The sequence below is a fragment of the Gallus gallus genome, chromosome 1, assembly GCF_016699485.2.
Source record: "Gallus gallus isolate bGalGal1 chromosome 1, bGalGal1.mat.broiler.GRCg7b, whole genome shotgun sequence".
NCBI classification, from domain to species: Eukaryota; Metazoa; Chordata; class Aves; order Galliformes; family Phasianidae; genus Gallus; species Gallus gallus.
In genome coordinates this window covers 3,265,752-3,286,193 of record NC_052532.1, presented here as the reverse complement: position 1 = coordinate 3,286,193, position 20,442 = coordinate 3,265,752, and the positions used below count along the sequence as shown (strand labels likewise).

The 20,442-nt window shown below is 43.5% G+C and overlaps 1 protein-coding gene across 2 annotated transcripts in view; it reads right to left on the bottom strand.

The window, feature by feature from the left end:
• Positions 1–1,239: 1,239 nt before the first annotated feature.
• The window catches only part of PLXNA4 (plexin A4), a 454,438-nt gene continuing 435,235 nt past the window's right edge, over positions 1,240–20,442 (bottom strand). For both annotated transcript variants that reach the window (XM_040663912.2, XM_040663921.2), the window contains exons 31-32: positions 9,209–9,359; positions 1,240–8,508 (exon numbers count right to left, since the gene is read on the bottom strand). In XM_040663912.2, the coding sequence (XP_040519846.1) occupies positions 8,413–8,508; positions 9,209–9,359 (247 nt within the window). In that variant the 3' untranslated portion in view covers positions 1,240–8,412. The remainder of the gene's footprint in view (positions 8,509–9,208; positions 9,360–20,442) is intronic.

Here is a 20,442-nt window from a genome sequence, read left to right as displayed (position 1 = left end):
AAGCTGCCTTTCCAAGAGTGTGCATCACTTGTTCCTCACTGCTCTGTGTTTTCAGGGAGGAGAGCAGGGGTAGGAGGCAGGAGGGGAGAAAGGCTGCATTTCTCGCTGCCTGGAGAACTTCTTCAGCTCTGAACAAGTATGCTGAGCAGAGCCCCTCTGACATCATGCCTGGTGGTGAAAGGGCTGCAGATCTGCCCATGGAGGCAACTGGTCCTTGGAGAGGGGTGCACCCTCTGCCTCCAGCCAGGGCAGACAGAGAACAAGCGAGGAAGGATGATTTCTCCCTATTTAGTGGGCATGGTGTTTGGATGGACTAGATGATCTTAGTGGCTTACTCCAGCCTTAATGATTCTATGATTCTATTTCTATGGCCAACTATGAGTGCTGCAATCAGCTTGCCTCAGCAGCAGCCTCAGAGCTAGCATGACATGCTGGAGAAAAGAAACAAGTGGACAGGGGTGTTTGCTTGACAACCTGAAATTGCATACAGCTCTTTCAAGTGTGAAATCCAGCGTGATGACTGTAACTCTGCTGTAATGGCAAAGGAGTCAGAGACTGGTTCCCATCAAAGACTTTCAAGGCCACAGAATTTGGTTCCTTTACTGGCACCATTTACTTCAGCAACTCGTCATCTGTCTTCAAAATGCACACCTGAAGACACTCAAAAGGCAGATGGAAAGGAATAACTTGTCTGGACTGCACTACATGTTTTTTTTTTTTTTTCAAAGAACCCAATGCGTGAGTTCTTTTGTGAACAAGGAGAGAGAGAGGGAGGAAAATAAGGAAGGAAAGGAAGAAGTGAGGTTCAAAGGAAGGAAGACAGGGAGGGACAGAAGGAGAAAGGGACAGAAGGAGGAATTATTTGGGGGAAGAAAACTTTTCACAGTGATTTATTGTCATAAGCATGCCAGTCCTCGAGCCTCTGTGCTCTCTGAAAATGTAGCTGGGAGCTGCTCAGGTGGGAATCCAACCCCCCCCACTCTTTATCAGCACAGCCCATGGGAAACAGTATGAAGCCAAGGCTAAAATGCCACCAAGTCATGACTCTTTGGAGCACTGAGGAAGCATGCACTGTGGGTGGTGAGAAAGTCTGAACTTAGGAAAGGCTCCTATGGAATAGATGTGAAATGGACTTGTTTTAATCACTTGCTGCCTCTCCAGTCTCTGTAGTTCCTTTTTGCTTGAATTTCTTCCCTCTGGCTCCATTCAGCCGCAGGAAGCAGCAATCACAGCCCAGCACACTTTTTATTTCTTTATTTTTTTTTAATAAACTTTATTCTATATTACAAATAGTTTTTTTTCCTTGTTTTTTTTTTCTTGTTTTGTTTTTTTATTATTTTTTTGTTTTGTTTTTGTTCTGGACTGCAAAATAGGAATGCCTTATATTTACATACACAGGTATACAATTAATTATAACAAAGGTACAGAAGCTTTGCCTTTACCAAGTAACAATGGGATTCCAATTTAAATAGTATATTTTTTAACTAGGATCAATTCAAAGAAAATCAAACCATCAACAACAACAACCTAAAAAAAAAAGGGATCCCAACCTCCTTTCTAATGCTGTCTTGACATCTCTTTGAGGCTGTTGGTAACACTGTAGTGAAAGGATATGTCTTTACATTGATTTTTGTACTTAAGGTGGAAACCTTAGCAAAAACAGAGAATGAGACTTCTGGGTTCATGTGTACATCCAAGACACAGGGTCAGACACTAGGAAGGGCCTGTCTGGTGGCATTAAATAATCCAGTTGCCTCTCATCTAGATTCCTTGGGGAAAATGCTGGGAGCGTTTAGCTAGCACCTAATCTCTGCTTCCTTACCCCACCCTGGGCTGGAAAGTGGATTTTCTCCAGGGAATGGGGAAAGAGCAGTGAAGAAATTTTAAGTAACACCAAGTTTCTTTAAGATATTTAAGACAGGATGTCAAGCTCAGACGTGTGCCTTGGTTTCTCTGGCTCTTGTGTTCCAGTCTGCTTGAAAGTGAACAGCATCCTCTCCTGCTCAGAAATACTGCCCTCACAGATTCAAACCACGCCAGCAAGAGAAGGGGATGTTGAAAGAGCCTAAATGTCCTGCTCCCCCCATTTTCCATAAGCAGGTTGACTTTGCTGAGCTTCCCTGCATGCTTCTCTTTGCTGCAGGTGTCTTTGAGGTGATCTGGTTCCAAGCAGAAAGAAATTCTTGAGGTAAACTCTCCACTTTTAAAACAGAAGATTAACAAACAAAAAAGGAACAAACAATGACAATGACAACAGAAATCACGCATGTAACAGATTGGTTGGACTAAGCAGCTTTATATCCTCTGTGGTTTGTTGTTGTTTGTTTGTTTGTTTGTTTGTTTTTGGTAGTGGCTTTATTCTTTCCAACTGTAATCCTTTTTTTTTTTCTTTTGTCATTCTTTTGCATATTAATTAATTGCCATAAGCCACTGTGTCCTTGGGTGCTTCTCTAACAGTGCAGAGAACTGAGAAGTCCCAAATCAATCGTGGTTGACCAGCTCTGTTTTCAAAGCATTCTCTGCATAACACTTATCCTCCATAGGACAAAACAACGCTCAGAGGGGAAGGTACGTTGCACAGTGGCAGACATGAGGGACAATTGCAGAACACTACGGACTCAACTATACTCTGAAATGGAGACAAAGCTGGATGCAAAGCAAGAAAACTCAAGCTGTGAATGGCCAGGAGGCTGAGGTTCACACCATGACGTGGAGCATCACTTGATTTTCAGTTGTCTGCTCCACAGCAAACCAAACTTGGATGGCAAGAGCTAGGGCAGTCCAAGATCTCCATCTGCCCCAGAGGACAATATTTATCTCATCAGATAACACAGACCAAATTGCCCTGGAATCACTGAGGTTATGCCAGTACCTCTTTACCCAACAGCTGTCATGGTAAGGCCTGTGCCAACAAAGAAACACAGTTTGCTGTGTAAATAATCAAATCCATTCCTGGGCTCCCTAGTCAACCCAAGAGAGGAGGTTACCAGGGGCTTACAGGCATTTAGACAACAGCAGTTATTCAAGAGCTGGATTTTTGTACTGATTTCCTCATTCAAGGGTGGAAGATAAATAAACTGGGTCTCCTGAGTGTAGTTTCTGGTGAGTCACCAAAAATCAAAAGAAACCTAGTGGGGCCAACGTGCACATTTTTAAACAGAGAACCTCTATCCAGCAACTTCAGCTGCAGGCTGAACCAAGAAGAAGAAAGGACTATCAATGACTGATGAGGTTACAGGTAGGTGCTTATCTGGTCATGGCATCTTCCTCTATTAGCAATGGCCACTGCTCACCCAGAGAACAATACATTGCTATGATGGAACAAACCTCTTACATGCTAGAGCCTGCCCCAGGAGTTTTAGAAGTGGGACCAGTTTTCTTCCTCTTTGTCATTCCCTTTACAGCATGAAGCTACTTATCCAGGCTATCAGATACGTCTGCTTCATGAGCTTTTTCTGACTACTGGGAAGGGTGAAGCATGACTTGTATTACTGATGCCTTGGTGATGTGAGAGAAGAGTTCTGGTCATCTCCAGCAGTCCAGGCTTTTCTTTGTTTATGTGATAGTCGTTGGACTCAAGGGTCCTTTGTGCAGACACAATTGTATGTCCCACTAAGAGAAGCCCTGGAACTCAGTCCTTTCAGGTTTTTAGACTTCCTTTGGATGAGCATTCCACACAGTGGTATTTCTTCTCAAAGCTCTTCATATTCCACGTGAAAATACAGGTCTGCATTTTGTGTTGTGGCTTACTTTAAAACAATTTTGCTCTTGGCATTATCTGCTTTTTCTTAGGTTGCTACACCATAGGTATCCCAGCATTTAGCTAATATTGCCCAGTGAGGTTGTGAATGTCCCCTCCCTGGAAGCTGAATGGGACTGTGAGCAACCTGGTCTAAGTGGGAGGTGTCGCTGCCCATAGAAGGTGGGGCTGGAACTAGATGACCTGAAAGGTCCCTTCCAACCCAAACCATTCTGTAATTCCATGTACTGTTTGGGTTGGATTACTCAACAGTGAGAGCAGCCGTGGATTCCTATAACTTTATCAATCAGTTTTTCAATAGCATAATTATAAATAATAAAAACAATAATATGATTCCCTTGTCTTTTTCCCTGTAATGCACAAGATCTGGAAACTTCAGTAAGCATTTCAATTAAAACAAATACCAATCTGAATTCTGCTGGTAAATTCTCTTCATGTTGAAACTGCTTTTTATGTTGTCTAGTGTTGAGTGGTATGGCAAGACAACTGCAGTGGCTAAGATGGAGAAAATTGGCTTAAGCCCAATGGAGCAAGGCTGGTGTATGTCATGCTGGACCAAATCTTCAAATATATTCAGATCAGAGTGAAGCTTGGGAAGAGAAGGACTGATGTGTGTTAGGAGATGAAGATGCCCCACATTTCTCCTTTTTCCTAGTTCTCACGTGCTGTTTGTTCAAGTGCTACCAATCTCTAACACCTTCTTCCAGATAACTTTTCACACAACTCCATTTACCGGATGTCTCAGTCTGCAAAAGGACGTGACATGATGGATTGTGCCTCAGCTCACTGTGGCACTGATGGTGAATGCACTCACAAAGAGGACATGGTATATTGCAGAGTGGTTCCTCAAACCTAGCCATGAATTCCCGAGCAAATTCTGCAGTGGAAAAAACTCTGCTCTTTGAGTAGGACCACAAGGAGTCTTCACACATTCTCTTTCCATATTTCTGATGGTACTGAAAGTGCCAACATTCATTGTGTTCATTGCAGTGTTTGAGAAAAAAAATTAAATGTCAGCCTATTATCTGGTATGTTTTGGATACCAGGAACCTGTCTGTTGACTTCTGGGAGTTTTGACTCCTGTTCTTACTGTGGGGCTTGAAAACTAGTGTGAAATACAACTCACACAGCACACTTTTGATGAAACTTGTGGTAAGGTGAGGAGTTATGGGGTAACAAGGCAAAGGAAGAGAAAAAGAACCCATCCATGTCATAGTAGGGCTCATTCTTCTGCTTGTGTCTTTGTTTTTAATTGTATTTTACATGCATTTAGAAAAATAATTAGCTCAATAGGAGAGGATGGGAAGAAAGATGCCGAGACCTCTCATAGACTGTAGTAGATGCTGGAACAGTGGATGGAAAGGAGGAGGACACCAAATTGGACAGAGGACAAAGCCCACACATTTACACCACAATTCTGGACCATTTTTCCAAGTGAAAACCAAAACCAGCTTAAGCACCAAAGTTAAAAAAGTAAATGAAGAAGGAAAACAAAAAGGAGGAGGAGATGAAAGAGAATCAAAATACAAAATCTTCTTTCAAATCCTGGGGTAGGAGAGAGAAGAGAGTTGAGAACAAAAAGGAAATGCCTAAATGGGAACTCGGGAGGGATTAAATACCAATCTCATGGCACTTCCCACTTCCCCTAAGTGTATCATTCTCAGTGTCTCTGAGGTGTTTAAGTTTTTCTTGAAATATATGTATATATTTTTTTTACAGCTGAAAAACTCTGTACCAGCAAGAAGAAATAAACCAGCAACAGTGGAAAACAACCATAATAAAACAAAAACACAGCCCTGAAAACATCAAAAAGAAGCAAGGTGAGTCTCAGATTTCCCCTGTGGTGTTCTCTGACTTCAGTAACAGTGCAGGATTACACCAGTTCACTTTGATTTCTTTTTTCTTTTTCTTTCTTTTTTTTAACAGCTTCTTTTTCCTTTTGTGTGCGCATGTCCAGGCAGTACAGCCCATCACTCATAACCACTTCCCTCCAAGCCAGCTATTTGTCCTTAGACTCCTACCTTCCAGCTGTGAGTACAAGGCATGACAATAGGGTCCATATTTATCTTTCGTGGCACTTTGTTTGTCAAAACCTTTGGTTTCTTCCTTTTTTATTTTTTTTATTTTTTTATTTTTTTATTTTCCTTTTTATGTACTTATAAAAAATATTGTGTTTGTGTTGCTGTTGCAGTTTTCTTACCACTGGCTCTGGTGGGACATTTACCCCACTTTCACAGCCATAATCAATGGATCTGGAACATGCCCCAACATTACAAAATGGATCAACAAAACCATGGCAGAGCCAACCCAACCAAACCAAATCATCCCCATTGCGCAGGCCTCTTGAAAATGCTGAGATGTCCATAAGGTGCATGATGAGTCCATCAGCTCAGCAATCAAACAGAAAGCAAGCAAAATTAAAAAGGAAATAACGCACACGCACACACAGATACACACACACACACACACACGCACAAAATAATAATAATAATAAAGAGAAAAATGTCTGGGGTTTTAAAACCAAGACGTGTCCCTAAGTTTGCTGTTTCAATATGAATCTTGTGATATTCTCCCCCCACACATGCACCCAGTTTTGGACTGCTGTTCTTTAAATGTTTTTAGAAAGACTTGCTTACGTGTGTATGTTTGGCTGAATGAAATCTGCTTGCTATCAGACCCCTGCTTTCACCACTTCCTTCTTTACACACGCTTATGAGCCATTGCTCTGAAGAGGTTCAGGTTTGCTAGCAAGAGGCATGAATAAAACCAAATACACTTGTTCCATAATCAATTTACACACCCTGTCTTTACCCCCTCATCTATCCAGGTGCAAAGTAAACCAAGGCTGTAGCTTGGAGGATGGTGAAAGATGGATGAGGACTGATTCTTCATTGCATGATGCCAATCCTCCACTTGCTAGTGAGCACCATTCAGGTGAGATGAACACAGACCTGGCTTCTGCCTCTGTGGTATACCAGATCCAAGGTTTTCCAGTTTCCTCAAGGCTCTGCAGCAATGGTTCTCCCACTGCATTGAACCACAGTGTTAAACAGGCCAGCAGCTGCAGGAGAAACCAGCCAAATGCAGAAGGGATGCAGGAGCTCATTCCTATTTGGTTGGCATTGAAATAGACTGAGATGTAGTTCTTCTGGAGGAGCTGAACAGAGGAGAGAACGAGGTGATCACCCATCCTTGTCCTGTGATGACAATGATCTCTAAAGGGATAGGAAGTGCAAAGAGAGAGCAAACATGTCACAGTCAGCAAGTGTGCCTTCAACAAGGCCTGCTGGTTCCAGAATGGAAAAGAGCAAGGGCCAGGAGTTGGCACCAAAAGGCAAATGAGCTTACAATGGTTCACGGATCTCCAGAAAACATGCAGTTTGACTAGGAGTATCTAGATTGAAGAATATTTTGCAGTGTTTCGTTTGGGTTTCCTCCAAGATTTCCTTCCAAACTGTGTGATGATATTTCCTCTTCGGAGTGGCTTTGAAGGAAGCTTCTACCATCAGTCCTATGCACTACCTTGCTTCACGGCAAGCCTTTTAGTATCCTTCTGATATTCCACCAAAAAAAAAAAAAAAAAAAAAAAAACCAATAGCTTTGTTTCAGTTGTGGAAATAAAATGAAAAGAACAAACAGATTTAAATAAAACCCCTCTGGTTGTTTTTTGAGGCCACGCTCCTTGTCTGGAACAAAGCGAGACTGATGGTTCCTGCTTTCCAAGCTGAGGTGGGGACAAAGGAGATGCTGTGCTGTCCATTGCCAGAAGGAACAGAAACACCACCAACGGGATGCCACTGAGAAGAGAGAGCATTTTTGCAGCAGTGCTACAACCAACAGGACACAATGGGAAAGACGGAGGGGAACACAGGTCTCTTTGAAAAATAAGAATAACCATATGAATCACACAGGCAGGAGACTGTTGGTCTCCATCCTCCCTTCTTGACCCTTCTACTGCCCCAAGAGAGCAACTACACCGCTGTTTGCCCAGGCAGATAAGAGCCACAATGTTCCCACTCTGGACGGACCTGTGGCATTTTGCAGGGAGCCTTGGTGTTCCTCTCCCACTGGGTCCCTATCAAGAGATAGAGTTGCAATGGCTCTGCAGGAGAGGATCTTGATTTCCTCCTACCATTCAGGATCCCTGCAGGCAGGCTGCCTTCCCCTTGGGGAGACATTTAGTAATACTGAGTTCATTTCTATGTCCACTCCAGAGGCTACATCCCCAGGAGGGCAGTTAAAGCAGCATGACAGAAGTGACCTCTCGATTTCCCATCTGCAGAGTGGTGATGCAATGCTGGGGGAGGGTTTTGTTTTGTCTTGTTTTGTTTCTGTGGAATTGTTCTTCTTTTTTTTTTTTTTTTTTTTTTTTTTGTAGAACAAAGGCAGAGGGGAAGCTGTGAAAATGAGAGCTTCACCTGAATGTCTTGATATCCCCAGAGCCAAGATTCCTCTGCAATCTTTTCTTCTAACCCCTGGGGATTTCTCACTTTGTCCACAGATTTTGAAAGAGAAAGAAATGAGAGAGAGAGGAGTACTGTTCAGGTGACTCTGCTTACAGCCAATCAAAACTTGCACTTGGTAAAGATGATGATCTTGAGTGAGGCACGACTTGGTTTATCCCTCCCAGGGTGTCCCTGGCAGGACAGTTCTCAGCTGTCTATGCTCATGAGGGTTATGACTTGTTCAAGTTTGTAGGCAAGTTTCTGTTTCCCAGCTTGGTCATCTTGATCAAGGGCTCCGAGAATCTGGAAAAAGAGAAAGAAGTGATGTGGCTCTGTTTTTATATTTATTTCCCAAAACAACTAAGTCCAGTATCTTTCAACAACAGATGAGGGTTAATTTTCCCTACAGGTGAGCCCCAAACTTAGCTTAGATCATGCAGTGCAGGTCAGTCAGCCAGAAGGTAGTTAGGCAGGCAGTTTGGTGTCGATGTGCCTGAATGCAAACCTCTGCTTTGTATCTGATCAAATGGATTAGCATCTTGAAGCATCTTGATTAGCAATGGATTAGCATCTTGAATTATTTGGCAGATTTACTCATTACCTTGCCATGCCACTTCAGATGTTCTAAGGTATTTTATCTGGTCTTTGATACCTATAACATCTGTTTCATGTTTGATAGACCATTCTTGGGTGCTTTATGGTATTGTAATTGGCATTGGGCATATATGCCTCAACAACTTTTGGCCACGTGTGATGAAGAGTTTATGTAGGTCTTCTCTGATCATCAGCTAAAGCCAGTTAATTTTGATTGACCGATATAAGAAAATTACAATAATGGAGAATCAGATGGAAGAGCCCTTGGGAAACAAACAAACCCAGACTCTCCAGATCCCAGATTTTGCTTTTTATTCCCTAAATCTATCATCCCTTCATCCAGGATGAAGAAAGGCAGCCGTGACATATGCTGAGCTATCAGAATGGGTGGACGTTCCAAGGTTCTTACCTCCTCGCTGTACTTGCCAACGTAGGAGTATATTTCTGAGAGTGCACTCATAGTGTTGAACTCATTCATATGCATGCGAGACTGCTCAGCCAAGTATGCATTCATGTCCTGGTCACTGATTGCTGGCATTTTGGCAATGTCTGAATAGTACCTGAGAGAGAGAATTACAGGTGTTTCTTGAAGGGACAGAGCATGGAGACAAGAACAGAAAGCCATCAACAATAAAGAATAAACTCAACACTCTCAGGCTCTTCTAAAGCATCAGTGATATGTCTTGTCATACCCTTCTTTTACAGTGAAGGAGATGACTAAAACAGAAATTAGACTGAGCCACTATTCCTGAATAATAGATAAATGCTGTAATCACTCAACCCAATTCTGAGACTGAAATCCCAAAGAACATCTTGTTAACTTCATCCACGTTGTCAAAGAAGTAAGATGTACTGGTGTTGGACTCCTTTGTCAGGCATTCAAGGGCTTTGAACACCTCCAGTCCCACAGGGAAGTCCTCCTGGTCTCACTGCCCTCCAAGAGGTCAGGCTTTTGCTCCCACACACAAAACTTACCTTACATGCTTACTTGTGCCATTTATACTACTAGATTTGCATACATTTCTAAGATTATCCATCTCCTCCACTTAAACCAGTCTATCCCAGCAACAGCTATGCTGCTAGCGTTATATCACATTTGTGATCGGGGAAAATCTGTCTCTAGTTCAAGAGGACTGAGGCTTTATCCATTGGAGATGGAGACCTCCAGGACCACTGCCCATGCATCAGACTTTCTCAGCAGAGCAATGTCTCTTTAAGGAAGTTGCTATTTTTGAAGTCCTTCGTCCCCTGAGTAAGGCAGGTCTTGGAGGACAAGGTTTGCAGAAGGTAATCAGTCACTGTCACTCGCAGCTGTGCTCTGCTGTCAACTGGTTAATTAGACACCATCATTTACATTTTTAATTTCTGCAATTTGACATTTTGTGCACAAGGAAAAAAAAAAAAAAAAAAAAAAAAGGAGAGAGAGAAGAAAAAAAAGCCCATAGCTGCAGCAATCCACAAATTTATAATTAGGAGGCAGAGGGGACAGGGAGCCAAAAGAGCTGACAGGTGTCCTGTAAACAGCATCGAGACACCTGCTGAGATGGAGGCTGCCTTCCACTGCAGAGAAATTGGATGCTGAAGTGCTGTATGATAAGGATCCTTCAGACATACAAGTGGGAAAATACTCTCTACGACAGTGAGAGGAGCAGCTGCAGAAGTCTCCTGTGAAAAACAACAGAGTGCAAGAGCACTGGGAGGAAACCCCTCCACACCAGAAAGCTCCAGTGTGGCTTCAGTCTGATTTCATGCCCCACGGTCCCATTCTCATTGATTGCAATATGTTATTCTCAGTTATTATCCTGGTTTTGCAGAGAGATGGGCTGATGTAAACCTCAGTAGAGAAAGGCACAGAAGCCAGAGGTCTTTCTGCCATCTCTGTGCATAGCCTTCCAGCCTGACTGCTTCCAGATCTAGACTCAGTTTCAACAGAAAATCTAATGCAAACCTCATAAATTGTACAGCAGCTTCCACCATTCACAACATTACTCTTCTTGGAGACAGATCTTCGTGACTTCTGGGTTCAGGAAAAGCCAGAAATCCCATTCTAATTCCGTCCCTTGCTCTAACTATTGCTAAGTCCTAGTACTTCAATAATGAGTGGTCCAAGCTTCATTTTATTTCATAAATTGACTAACCCCCAACCCCAGTTGGGCCTGAACAGCTGTGTGAGAGGATAGGAGCCAACTGGAAACCCATGAGAAGCTGTCCTACAGAACTACCTCCAGTAGGAGCTGGTGAGCAGGATGAATGGAAATTTCTAGACCTTTACCAATCCCAGCAAATTCAAACAGCCTCAAGCATCAGAATATAGACAGAATCAGACCTATTCTGCATATGCTTCTGACAAGAGGAAGTGTTAGGGAACTGTAGAATCCATGAGAGTGTTGTTTCAGGATCCTCAAGGCACATTACTGAGAACCCTGGAGTCTTACAGCCAAAACACAAGGTGTGCCCTGGCACTCAAAGGAAACTACATTCATGTGCAACAACACATTTCATAGACCTTTGGGGAAGCAAAAAGAAAAGAAAGCCTGCAGTGCAGTGAAATGCACTGATTTATGGTGCCTAAGAAGAGCCCATGGAGAAGAGCCCAGTTCCTTACGAATATTGCATAGGCACTCTCCTGCTGGATGAAATGAAAAGTGAAGGCGATTGCATCACAACAAAAATAAATAGGGCTGGTGGAGGAAAGCAGTATCACTGTGCTCTATTTTCCAGTCTGGTTCTTGCAACCAGTTGAAATGTTCCTTCATCTAATGGAAATGGGATAGTGGGTGCAGGGATGGGAGCTTCCTAAAATGGAAATACAGGCACACTTATGGTCAGCTTCTCCAACTTCCTCATGTCTCCCCGTCACTTGGTAGCAGTGCTCTCCTGGGTCTGTGACCCACAAAGGTCTGAAAGCTTCTGAGTCCCTTTCCCAGCCCTGCAGAGAGATTCTCCCAGCGACATGAAATCCCCATGATTTATGTGAACAACAAAGAACAGCATACAGTGCTCCCTGAAGGAATGGACAGGATGCAATGATTTGAACTTCAGGTGTTGTAGGCTTTCTTTTCTCTCCAACCGTGGCAAACTCTCAAGCTGTGATTTCAGTGTGCTCAGTTCACAGCCTGTCACCCAATGCCACACCAAAGTGTCCCATCTCCCTCAGTTTACCTCATCACACAGCTGTGCAGTACTTTCCCATTAAGACTGCAAACCAAGATAATGTGGAAGTGGTGAAAAAAAAAAAAAAGGAAAAAAATGAAAAAGCATGTACCAGTAATGAAACCTGTCTGCTAGAACAGGAAGAATACATATAATCTCCTTTCATCAGAGCTCTGCGATGGACAAATGATTTATTTATGCAGAAGTGTTTCTAATGAAGCCATCATTATGCTATCGAAAGAAATTATAAATGTGTATATTAAAGCATCCTAGCAGGGAGATGACAACGTTCCTGCTGAGTCTTTATTTACTTTCTATTTGAGCCCAGATCCTCAGAGGTGCTTAGGGTCTCTCTTCCATTTGCATACTTCTAATGCCTTCAAAACCACCGTGAAGCTGTCACCAAATCCCACAGGTCCTTGAATTTTCACTGCCAGCATTTGTAAGACTGTCTGTGTACTGTTTTCCTTTTCCCTTGTGGCTGACAGCTTTCACACTAAAGCTAAAATATGAGGCATTGCAGGGGAAGATGCTCCTCAACAATGCAGCTCCTGTGGATACTCCTAAGCTGATCGCTTCTGGATCAGGAAAGGACCTTAGAACCACATTTGTGGTGTCCCATAGGGGTCTGTCCTGAGATCCATACTCTTCAACATCTTTATCAGTGACATAGTTGATGGGATCAAGTGCACCCTCAGCAAGTTTGCTGATGACATCAAGCTGACTGGTGTAGTTGACATAACAGAAGGAGGGGATGCCATTCAGCAGGACCTTGACAAAGAGGAAAGGTGAGCCCATGTAAACCTACTGAGGTTCAACAAGGCCAAGTGCAAGGTGTTGCGCTTGAGTCAGGGCAATCCCAGATGCGAATACAGACTGGGAGAACTCCTTGAGAGCAGCCCACAGGGTGGATGAAGCCTGAAGGAAACCACAGGCCCGGAGAGGCCCATGGTGGAGCTTGATATCCCCCTTTAGTCCATGCAGAAGCACGTGAAGATCAGCTGGTGGAGAAGCCCATGGTGGAGCAGGTGAATGTGGTCTGCAGGAGGCTGCAGCCCATGGAAATCCCCCACACGAGCAGGCCCTGGGCTGGAGCTGCAGCCTGTGAAGAGGAATAGTCCACGATGGTGGACGAGGCTTGAAGGAGGCCAGAGCCTGTGAATAAGCCCGTGGTGGAGCAGGCTGTCCCCTTATAGCTCATGGGGCACCATGCAGAACAGATCTCCTCATGCATCCCATGGAGGAACCCACAGTGGAGCAGATGGATGCGGCCTGACAGAGGCTGCAGCCCACAGAATCCTCCCTTCCATGAACAAGCCCATCTTTCTCATCCTGTCTTTGTAAGAGAGGTGCCCCAGTCCTCTGATGATCTTCACGACCCTCCTTTGGACCCTCTCTAAAAGCTTCACATCTTTCCCATGTTGGGGCTTCAAGTCTGGATGCAGTACTTCAGGAGCAGATCCTGGAGTTGCAGCCCATGGAGAGGAGCCCATGGTGGAGCAGTCCACTCCTGTGGCAAGGACCCACATTGGAACATTTCTTGAGGAACTGCAGCCTGTGGGAAGCCCACAGGGGACCATTTTAGGAAGGACATCATCCTATTGCAGGGACCTCATGCTGTAACAGGGGCAGAGAGTGAAGTGGCAGAAATGGAACATTATGGACTGACCGTATTCCCTCTCCTTCTCATGTGGAGGAGGTAGAAGATGATGGGAAGGTGTTTTTAGTTTGCTTTTAATTTCTCTCTGATTTGGCCTATGCAGTAATAGGCAATAAATTACATTTATCTCCCTTATGCTGAGTCTGTTTTCTTCATGACGGTAATTGGTGAGTGATGTCCCTGTCCTTATCTCAACCTATGAGCTTTTTTCATCGTATTTTCTACTGCTACTCTTTTGACAAGGGGGAGTGAGAGAGTGGTGTTGTAGAGCTTAGCTGCCCATCACTGTGAAACCACCACAGATACATATCGAAAGATCCTTTACATCTCAAGTTTCCCTTAAATCACAGGGGGAGACTGACTTCTTACCTCAAGGCTGCTCATTCTCTGATGTGCCAGGGAAAATTTGTTTATTAAACCAGAAACAACGAAAGCCTCAAGAAACTGGGAGGAATCTCAATGCCCAGAGGTATGATGGATGCCCTGTCTCAAGAGATATTCAAGGTCAGGCTGGATGGGGCTCTGTGCAACCTTTTTTTTACCTGTAGGTGTCCCTGTTCATTGCAGGGGAGTTGTACCAGATGACCTTAAGAAGTCCCTTCCAACTCAAATGATTCTATGGTTCTATGAATCTGTAATGACCCTTGCTCAAGCACATCAGCAACTTGCATGGGTGATGGGAGGATCACTAGGCCGTATAGATGTGACCATTACCACAGCAGCACACCCCAGCCTGCATGAGCAAGACAGCCCATAGCAATGGGAATAGCAATGATCCCTCTTAGCCTCAACAAAACAATTGTTCTTGTTACTTAAAGAAGCTCAACTTTCTCTGGGAAGTTTCTGCTTTGATTTTTTTAGCTTGTTTGGTTTTGTCTCGTTTTCTTTAGGAAAGCAATACCACAGTGCCTTGGGAATGCATCTTGCCCTCTGTCTGGGGGCAGGGCAGGGCATTTGCTCTTCTCTTCATCACCAACTATAGAGGCTCTTTCGTGGTGCTGCTTCTCAAAAATAACTGTGCCTGCTGCCACTCGGTAGCTCATTAACTCATCAAAGTGAAGAGAAAAGCCGTGTTGCCAATGATTTTTCTGCAGTCTGAAATTTTCCAGCATGAGATGTAGTTTAGGCAGCTTAGCATGGAGCTAATTGCCTTCCAAAAGATCTTTTTGTCATGGCTGTTGTTGTGCCGTCGCTGGGTTGGGACTGCACTCATTAATAATCATTTTAGCATATGAAAAGCTTGTAACGAATCCATGTGCTGCAGACGGCAGACGCAATTACAACAATAACATAATTAGGGTTATGCAATAGCCGGCTGTATCTGGACCACTGAAGGAGGAAGAAATGTATGAAAGGGATATAGTGGACTACTATAGCAGACAATGGCTGAAGGAAAACAAGCCTGATCTAGCTGTAGATGTCCTTGGTCATTTTAGGAGAGTTGGACTAGATGACATTTAAGGGTCCCTTCCAATTTAAACAATTCTATGATATGATTCTATGAAAGCTTGGGAACAACCTAGTGGCCAGTTCTCTTATGGGATCAAGTGAAGCAATGCAAGAACATGTCAGTCCTTCTGTTGATAGGGCATGACAGCTTTACTTTGCTAGGAGGCATCTAAGCTGCAAAGTCTGTGTTCATGCTGATTCAGTTACAGGCAGCCACAAGACTGTGTTACTTCAGATCGATCCCATTTGAGAGCAAGGTTCAAGGCCAAGCTGCTGGACACTAATTGGACGGTGGCATGAACAGCATGACAGCAAAGAAAAAGGATTTTCTTTTGCACGTGCATGGTTTTTCCTGCTGTTTTTTTGTCTTGGAATAAACGACAGAGAATGGGTGGGCAGCACTGAGTCAGTGGCTGAAGAGTGAATTGGTAGCTTCTCCAGGAGAAGAAACAGTCTGCAGCACTCTAAGTGCAGAGCCTGTATGGGTCTGAGGTTGTACCCTCTGAGTACAGACACATTTCCATTTTGCTTGCTGAAAATTGTACTATGTAAGAGAAGTGTAACACTGCAGTGAGAAATATATCAGGCAGGTTTGTTGTTTGGTTTCATTTGAGACAAAAAGTGAGGGAACAAAAATGAACAGACTTCATGTACAACAAAAGCCGCTGAAGAGAGACAGGGAATGAGCTGTACCCCATGGTCCTGGGGATGCAGTGAGATGATGGCCAGGGCTTTAATTAAAGCCAGGGAGATTATTGGCTGACCAACAGGGAAAACACTCTGATGTGAAGGAGAGGGAAGCACAGGAGCAGATTGCCCAAGGAGAGCAGAGTCTTGATTGTTGGAAGACTTTAAGAAAATACGTCAGAAAGATGTGAGACAGAGCTGATCCTGCCCTAAGGCAGGAGCTGGGCAGGCTGACCTGAGGCCCATTCCAGCACTGTTTTTTATGATCTCTACAGACAACATCCTTTATCCTTGACTGGAGCACCTGTCCTATGAAGAAATGTTGAGGGAATTGAGCTTATTTAGCTTGGAGAAGAGAAGGCTCCAGGGAGACCTCATTGTGGCCTTCCAGTACTTGAAGGGAGCATATAAACTGGAGAGAATGACTATTTACAAGGGCGGATGGCAATAGGCAAGAGGGAATGGTTTTAAACTGAGACAGGGGAGGTTTAGGTTAGATATTAGGAGGAATTTTTTCACTCAGAAGGTGGTGACGCACTGGAACAGGTTGCCCAAGGATGTTTGGATGCTCCATCCCTGGAGGCGTTCAGAGCCAGGCTGGATGTGGCTCTGGGCAGCCTGGTCTGGTGGTTGGTGACCCTGCACATAGCAGGGGGTTGAAACTAGATGATCATTGTGGTCCTTTTCAATCCAGGCCATTCTATGATTCTATGACCATTGGTATGCTATCTCTTTAGCCCTCTTTCTGTCAGGGAAAAGAGATGCACAAGACAGCTTTTAAAGTACAGCAAGGATTTCCAGTCGTCATTTGAGGCTCTCTTTTAAAGCCCTTGGAGTTCAAAGGTCACCTGGATGTATCTGTTAAAAATCTCACTGATTTACATTGTTGGGGTGTGTGCAGTGTATTGTATTGTACTAAACTGGTACATTTTGTCTTTGTCACCAAAAGTAGTTGAAAAATGGTCAACAGACCTAACTGGGAGAGTCCATCCATTGACTGCAGTCCTGATATCACAGGCTGAAAAGTGATGGAGGTTTAGATACCAAATAGGACCGGACTATTTATTCTGCATACTCCAAACAAGCTCCCACAACATTTTTGAAGAAGCTTAAGACTTTGACATCAGATGGTTAACACCATGCAAAACATGGTTACATCAATAAAAGGAAGGAAAAGAGATCACAAGCACAGGCTCTGTGTCCCAGTAGTTAGGTTTGGTAGTGTTTGTGTTCAGGTTAATATAATGAACTGCAGATGTTTTAACTCTGAATCCTATTGATAAGGTCACTTTAAACTTCTGAAACACGTCAAATCTATTTTGAATTTCCTTGATTAGAAGATTCTCAGAGTCTTAATAATATATGCAATGTCTCCATTGATGTCCAGTTTTTCTTTAAGGGACTATTTTTAACTCACACTAAGCAGCTAAAACTTGACCAAGTATCCACAGGGATGAGAAAAAAGCACCAGTTCCTCTTCTTGCAGCACTGCAGGTATTTTGGGCACCAGTGTGCAATGGAAAAACTCTGCCTTCTGCTTTTTGTGCTCTGCCCCTTTGCAGTCTCCTACATCCATGCCTCTGTGCCAGGCTTCAGTGGGGAATCATCGTATTGATTGTGATGCAGGCAATTAAATGGTGTTAATGAAGTTCAAACAAGTGTTATCATAAGCTTGGCAGCATGGAGAGAAATGAAAGGTCAGCCACAGCCCTTTGTCATCTTTTCAGTGTGGCACTGAATGCTAATGAGACAGTCACAATTAGAACAGGCTCCACTTTGTAATGCTTGGGGATTGCATCAAATGCTCCCAAGTTCTCCAGATTTCTGGGCTCAAAGGGGACATTTGAAGTAAACTTGAAAAGATGCAGATCTAAAGCTGCTCTAATGTAAATTCAGCAAAGCCTATGGAGTTTTACTAACAGAAGTCAGATGAGAATCTGGTCTATCTTTCCCATTTTTTCCCCTTTTTCTCAATAGACAAAATTATGATATTTGAAAAGCTGCCACCTTGTTTTAAAACCACAGAGCGACTTTTCATGGCTTCAACAAAAGCCAAATAGTCTGTCCCCATTTCCTGAGTTAATTCTCTTGCTTCTCTCATGCCTCATCTGCTGCCACAGGAATCCCAAGTTGTGGCTGTGCCTAGGTGCTTTTCAGTCATGCGTTTTCAAAGAGAAAGAGTCCTGATTGTGTCACTTGAATGCTGCACTTGTGTTTTACTGAAGTCAGGATATCTCGGTGAGTTTGCTTTCGCAGACAGAATCCAGCTCTGCTCCCAATAGCATTGAAAAAGACCGTTGAAATCAAACTCCTGGTTGACCAGTGTGTAAAGGTAGACCACTAGTGAGGCCAAAAACTGCATTATGTCTTTCCCAACATACTTTCATACTCTAAAAAGTTGGAAAGATATTTTGACGTGAATTGGAGACTGTCACTTACGTCTGCTGCTTACTCTGCTATTTCTTGTGCTAAGATAATTGCCAGCTTTGAGTTTTGTGAGTCCTAAAGACACACTCCACACTGAGGAAACAGTAGTTGCAAAGAGATGGCTTGGAGTAGCCCAGCTCAGCTGCCATCTGAACAGCCACATTAAAAGAGAAGAGTTGGCTTGTACTCTGGTGTGCCTTCAAGAAGGGTTACAATCCACTGCTGCCTAATTGCCCTCTTACAGATTCTTATTCATCAAATAAGTTCATTTGATTTCAGGTTCTTCTGATTTACTCAACCACATCTTAAACTTCCTGATGGAAAATCTTTTTATGTTATGATTCAGTCTTTGAAGAAGTCTAGTGGTCTTGAATGATGCTGCCTCCAGCTGGCACTGACTACAGAAATAACTCAAACCAGTACTGAAAGCCATTGGAGTACAGTTGCAGAATGGAGAAAAGGAATTCATTAACTCGAAGTAGAAATGAAATTATATTCTGTTCATTCTTAATAAGTTTTTCTTTGATCTACAACAGCATCCAGGTGCCACTGCTTTGAGACTGTAGCATTGACACACAAAAGCATTAATAGGGCAGAAGCTCTAACCACATTCCAAAAGTCACAGTCTCCCCTTGGGTTTCAGTTCAGTTTTTCAGATGTCACTGCAGATAATAACCCAATACATGCTGGGCCCAGAAATGCAGTGCTGTTTACTAGCAACAGAAGTGTTATGTACCTTGTTTGTTGCTCAGGAAAACTTCCAGAGAAATTCAACACCTATTGCTGAAGAGCATTGCGCAACAGGATTGAGCTCCAAAAAAATCTTAATATCCTGTCCTTCACTCACGTGTCAGTTCTTCACTAAAGCATGCTGTCTCCAAGGGTATAAAGTCAAGCAGAGTTGTAAGTAAGAAACTAGCCTTCACTGGTGACTGCTTTTCACACATCCCTCAAGCAGATGGCTCAGAAGGTGGGGATGGAGGGAGCATTGTTCCTCCCATTCTAAGTGAAGATCACATTTGCAACCACCTGAGGAACCTGAACATCCATAAGTCCATCGATCCCGATGAGAAGCATCCCAATCAGAGTCCCGAGGGAATTCGCTCATGTAGTCATCAAACCACCCTGGATGATATTTGAAAAGTCATAGCGATCAGCTGAAGCCCCTGGTGACTGGGAAAAAGGCTACTGCACACCCATTTTTAAGATGGGTAGAAAGGATGAACCAGGGGACTTCTGTCCTGTCAGCCTCATCTCTGTGCCAAGGAAGACTATGGAACATATCCTCCTGGAAGCTACACCAACACACATGGAAGAGAGCGAGCTGATACAGGACAAGCAGCATAGCTTCACCAGGGGCAGGTCCTGCCTGATCAACCTAGTGGCTTTCTACAATGGCGTAACTGCAACAATGGACAAGGGAAGAGCCACTAACATAATCTGTCTTGACTTCGGGAAGGCCTTTGACGTGGTCCCCCCGTAATATCCTTCTCTCCAAACTGAAAAGATATGGACTTGATGGGTGGACTGTTCAATGGAGGGGAACTGGTTCTGAGATGGTACTGAGTGGTGATCAATGGCTCAGTGTCTGGATGAAGAACAGTAATGCGTGTTGTCCCTCAGGGCTCAGTATTTTGGGACCCACTGTTGTGATAGGACAACAGGAGATGGTTTCAAACTAAGAGAGGGTAGATTTAGATTGGGTTTAAGAAAAAAAAATTGGTAAGATTGGATTACCATAAGATTACCATGGTAAGATTGGTGAAGCACTGAAACAGATGGTGGATGCCCCGTCCCTAGAGACACTCAAAGTCAGGTTTGACAGGGCTCCGAGCAACCTGATCGAGCTATAGGTGTCATTATTCATTGCAAAGGGGTTGGACTAAATGACCTTTAAAGGTCCCTTCCAGCTCAAATGATTCTGTGGTTCTATGAACCACCCACCAACTACTTACACCACACAGGTTACAGGAATATGACATCAGTGGGTCACTGCTAATGCAAATTTACTATTTCTAAATAAATCTCAAACACTTCTTTCCACCTATCCAGGTCAATCCAGCAATCAGTCTCAATACGTATCATGAAACTTGGACACAGTACTAGAAGTAGGTCATAATTAAGCAAGGTAGTTTCTAAGAGCCTTACAGGTTGCCTAGAAACGACATTTGCAGAAGTGTTTAACCACATCTAAAAATAATTGTCCGGACAAATCAGAAACCAATGGGAGCATTATTGTAAAAAATTCACCTCATACTGACTGGAGT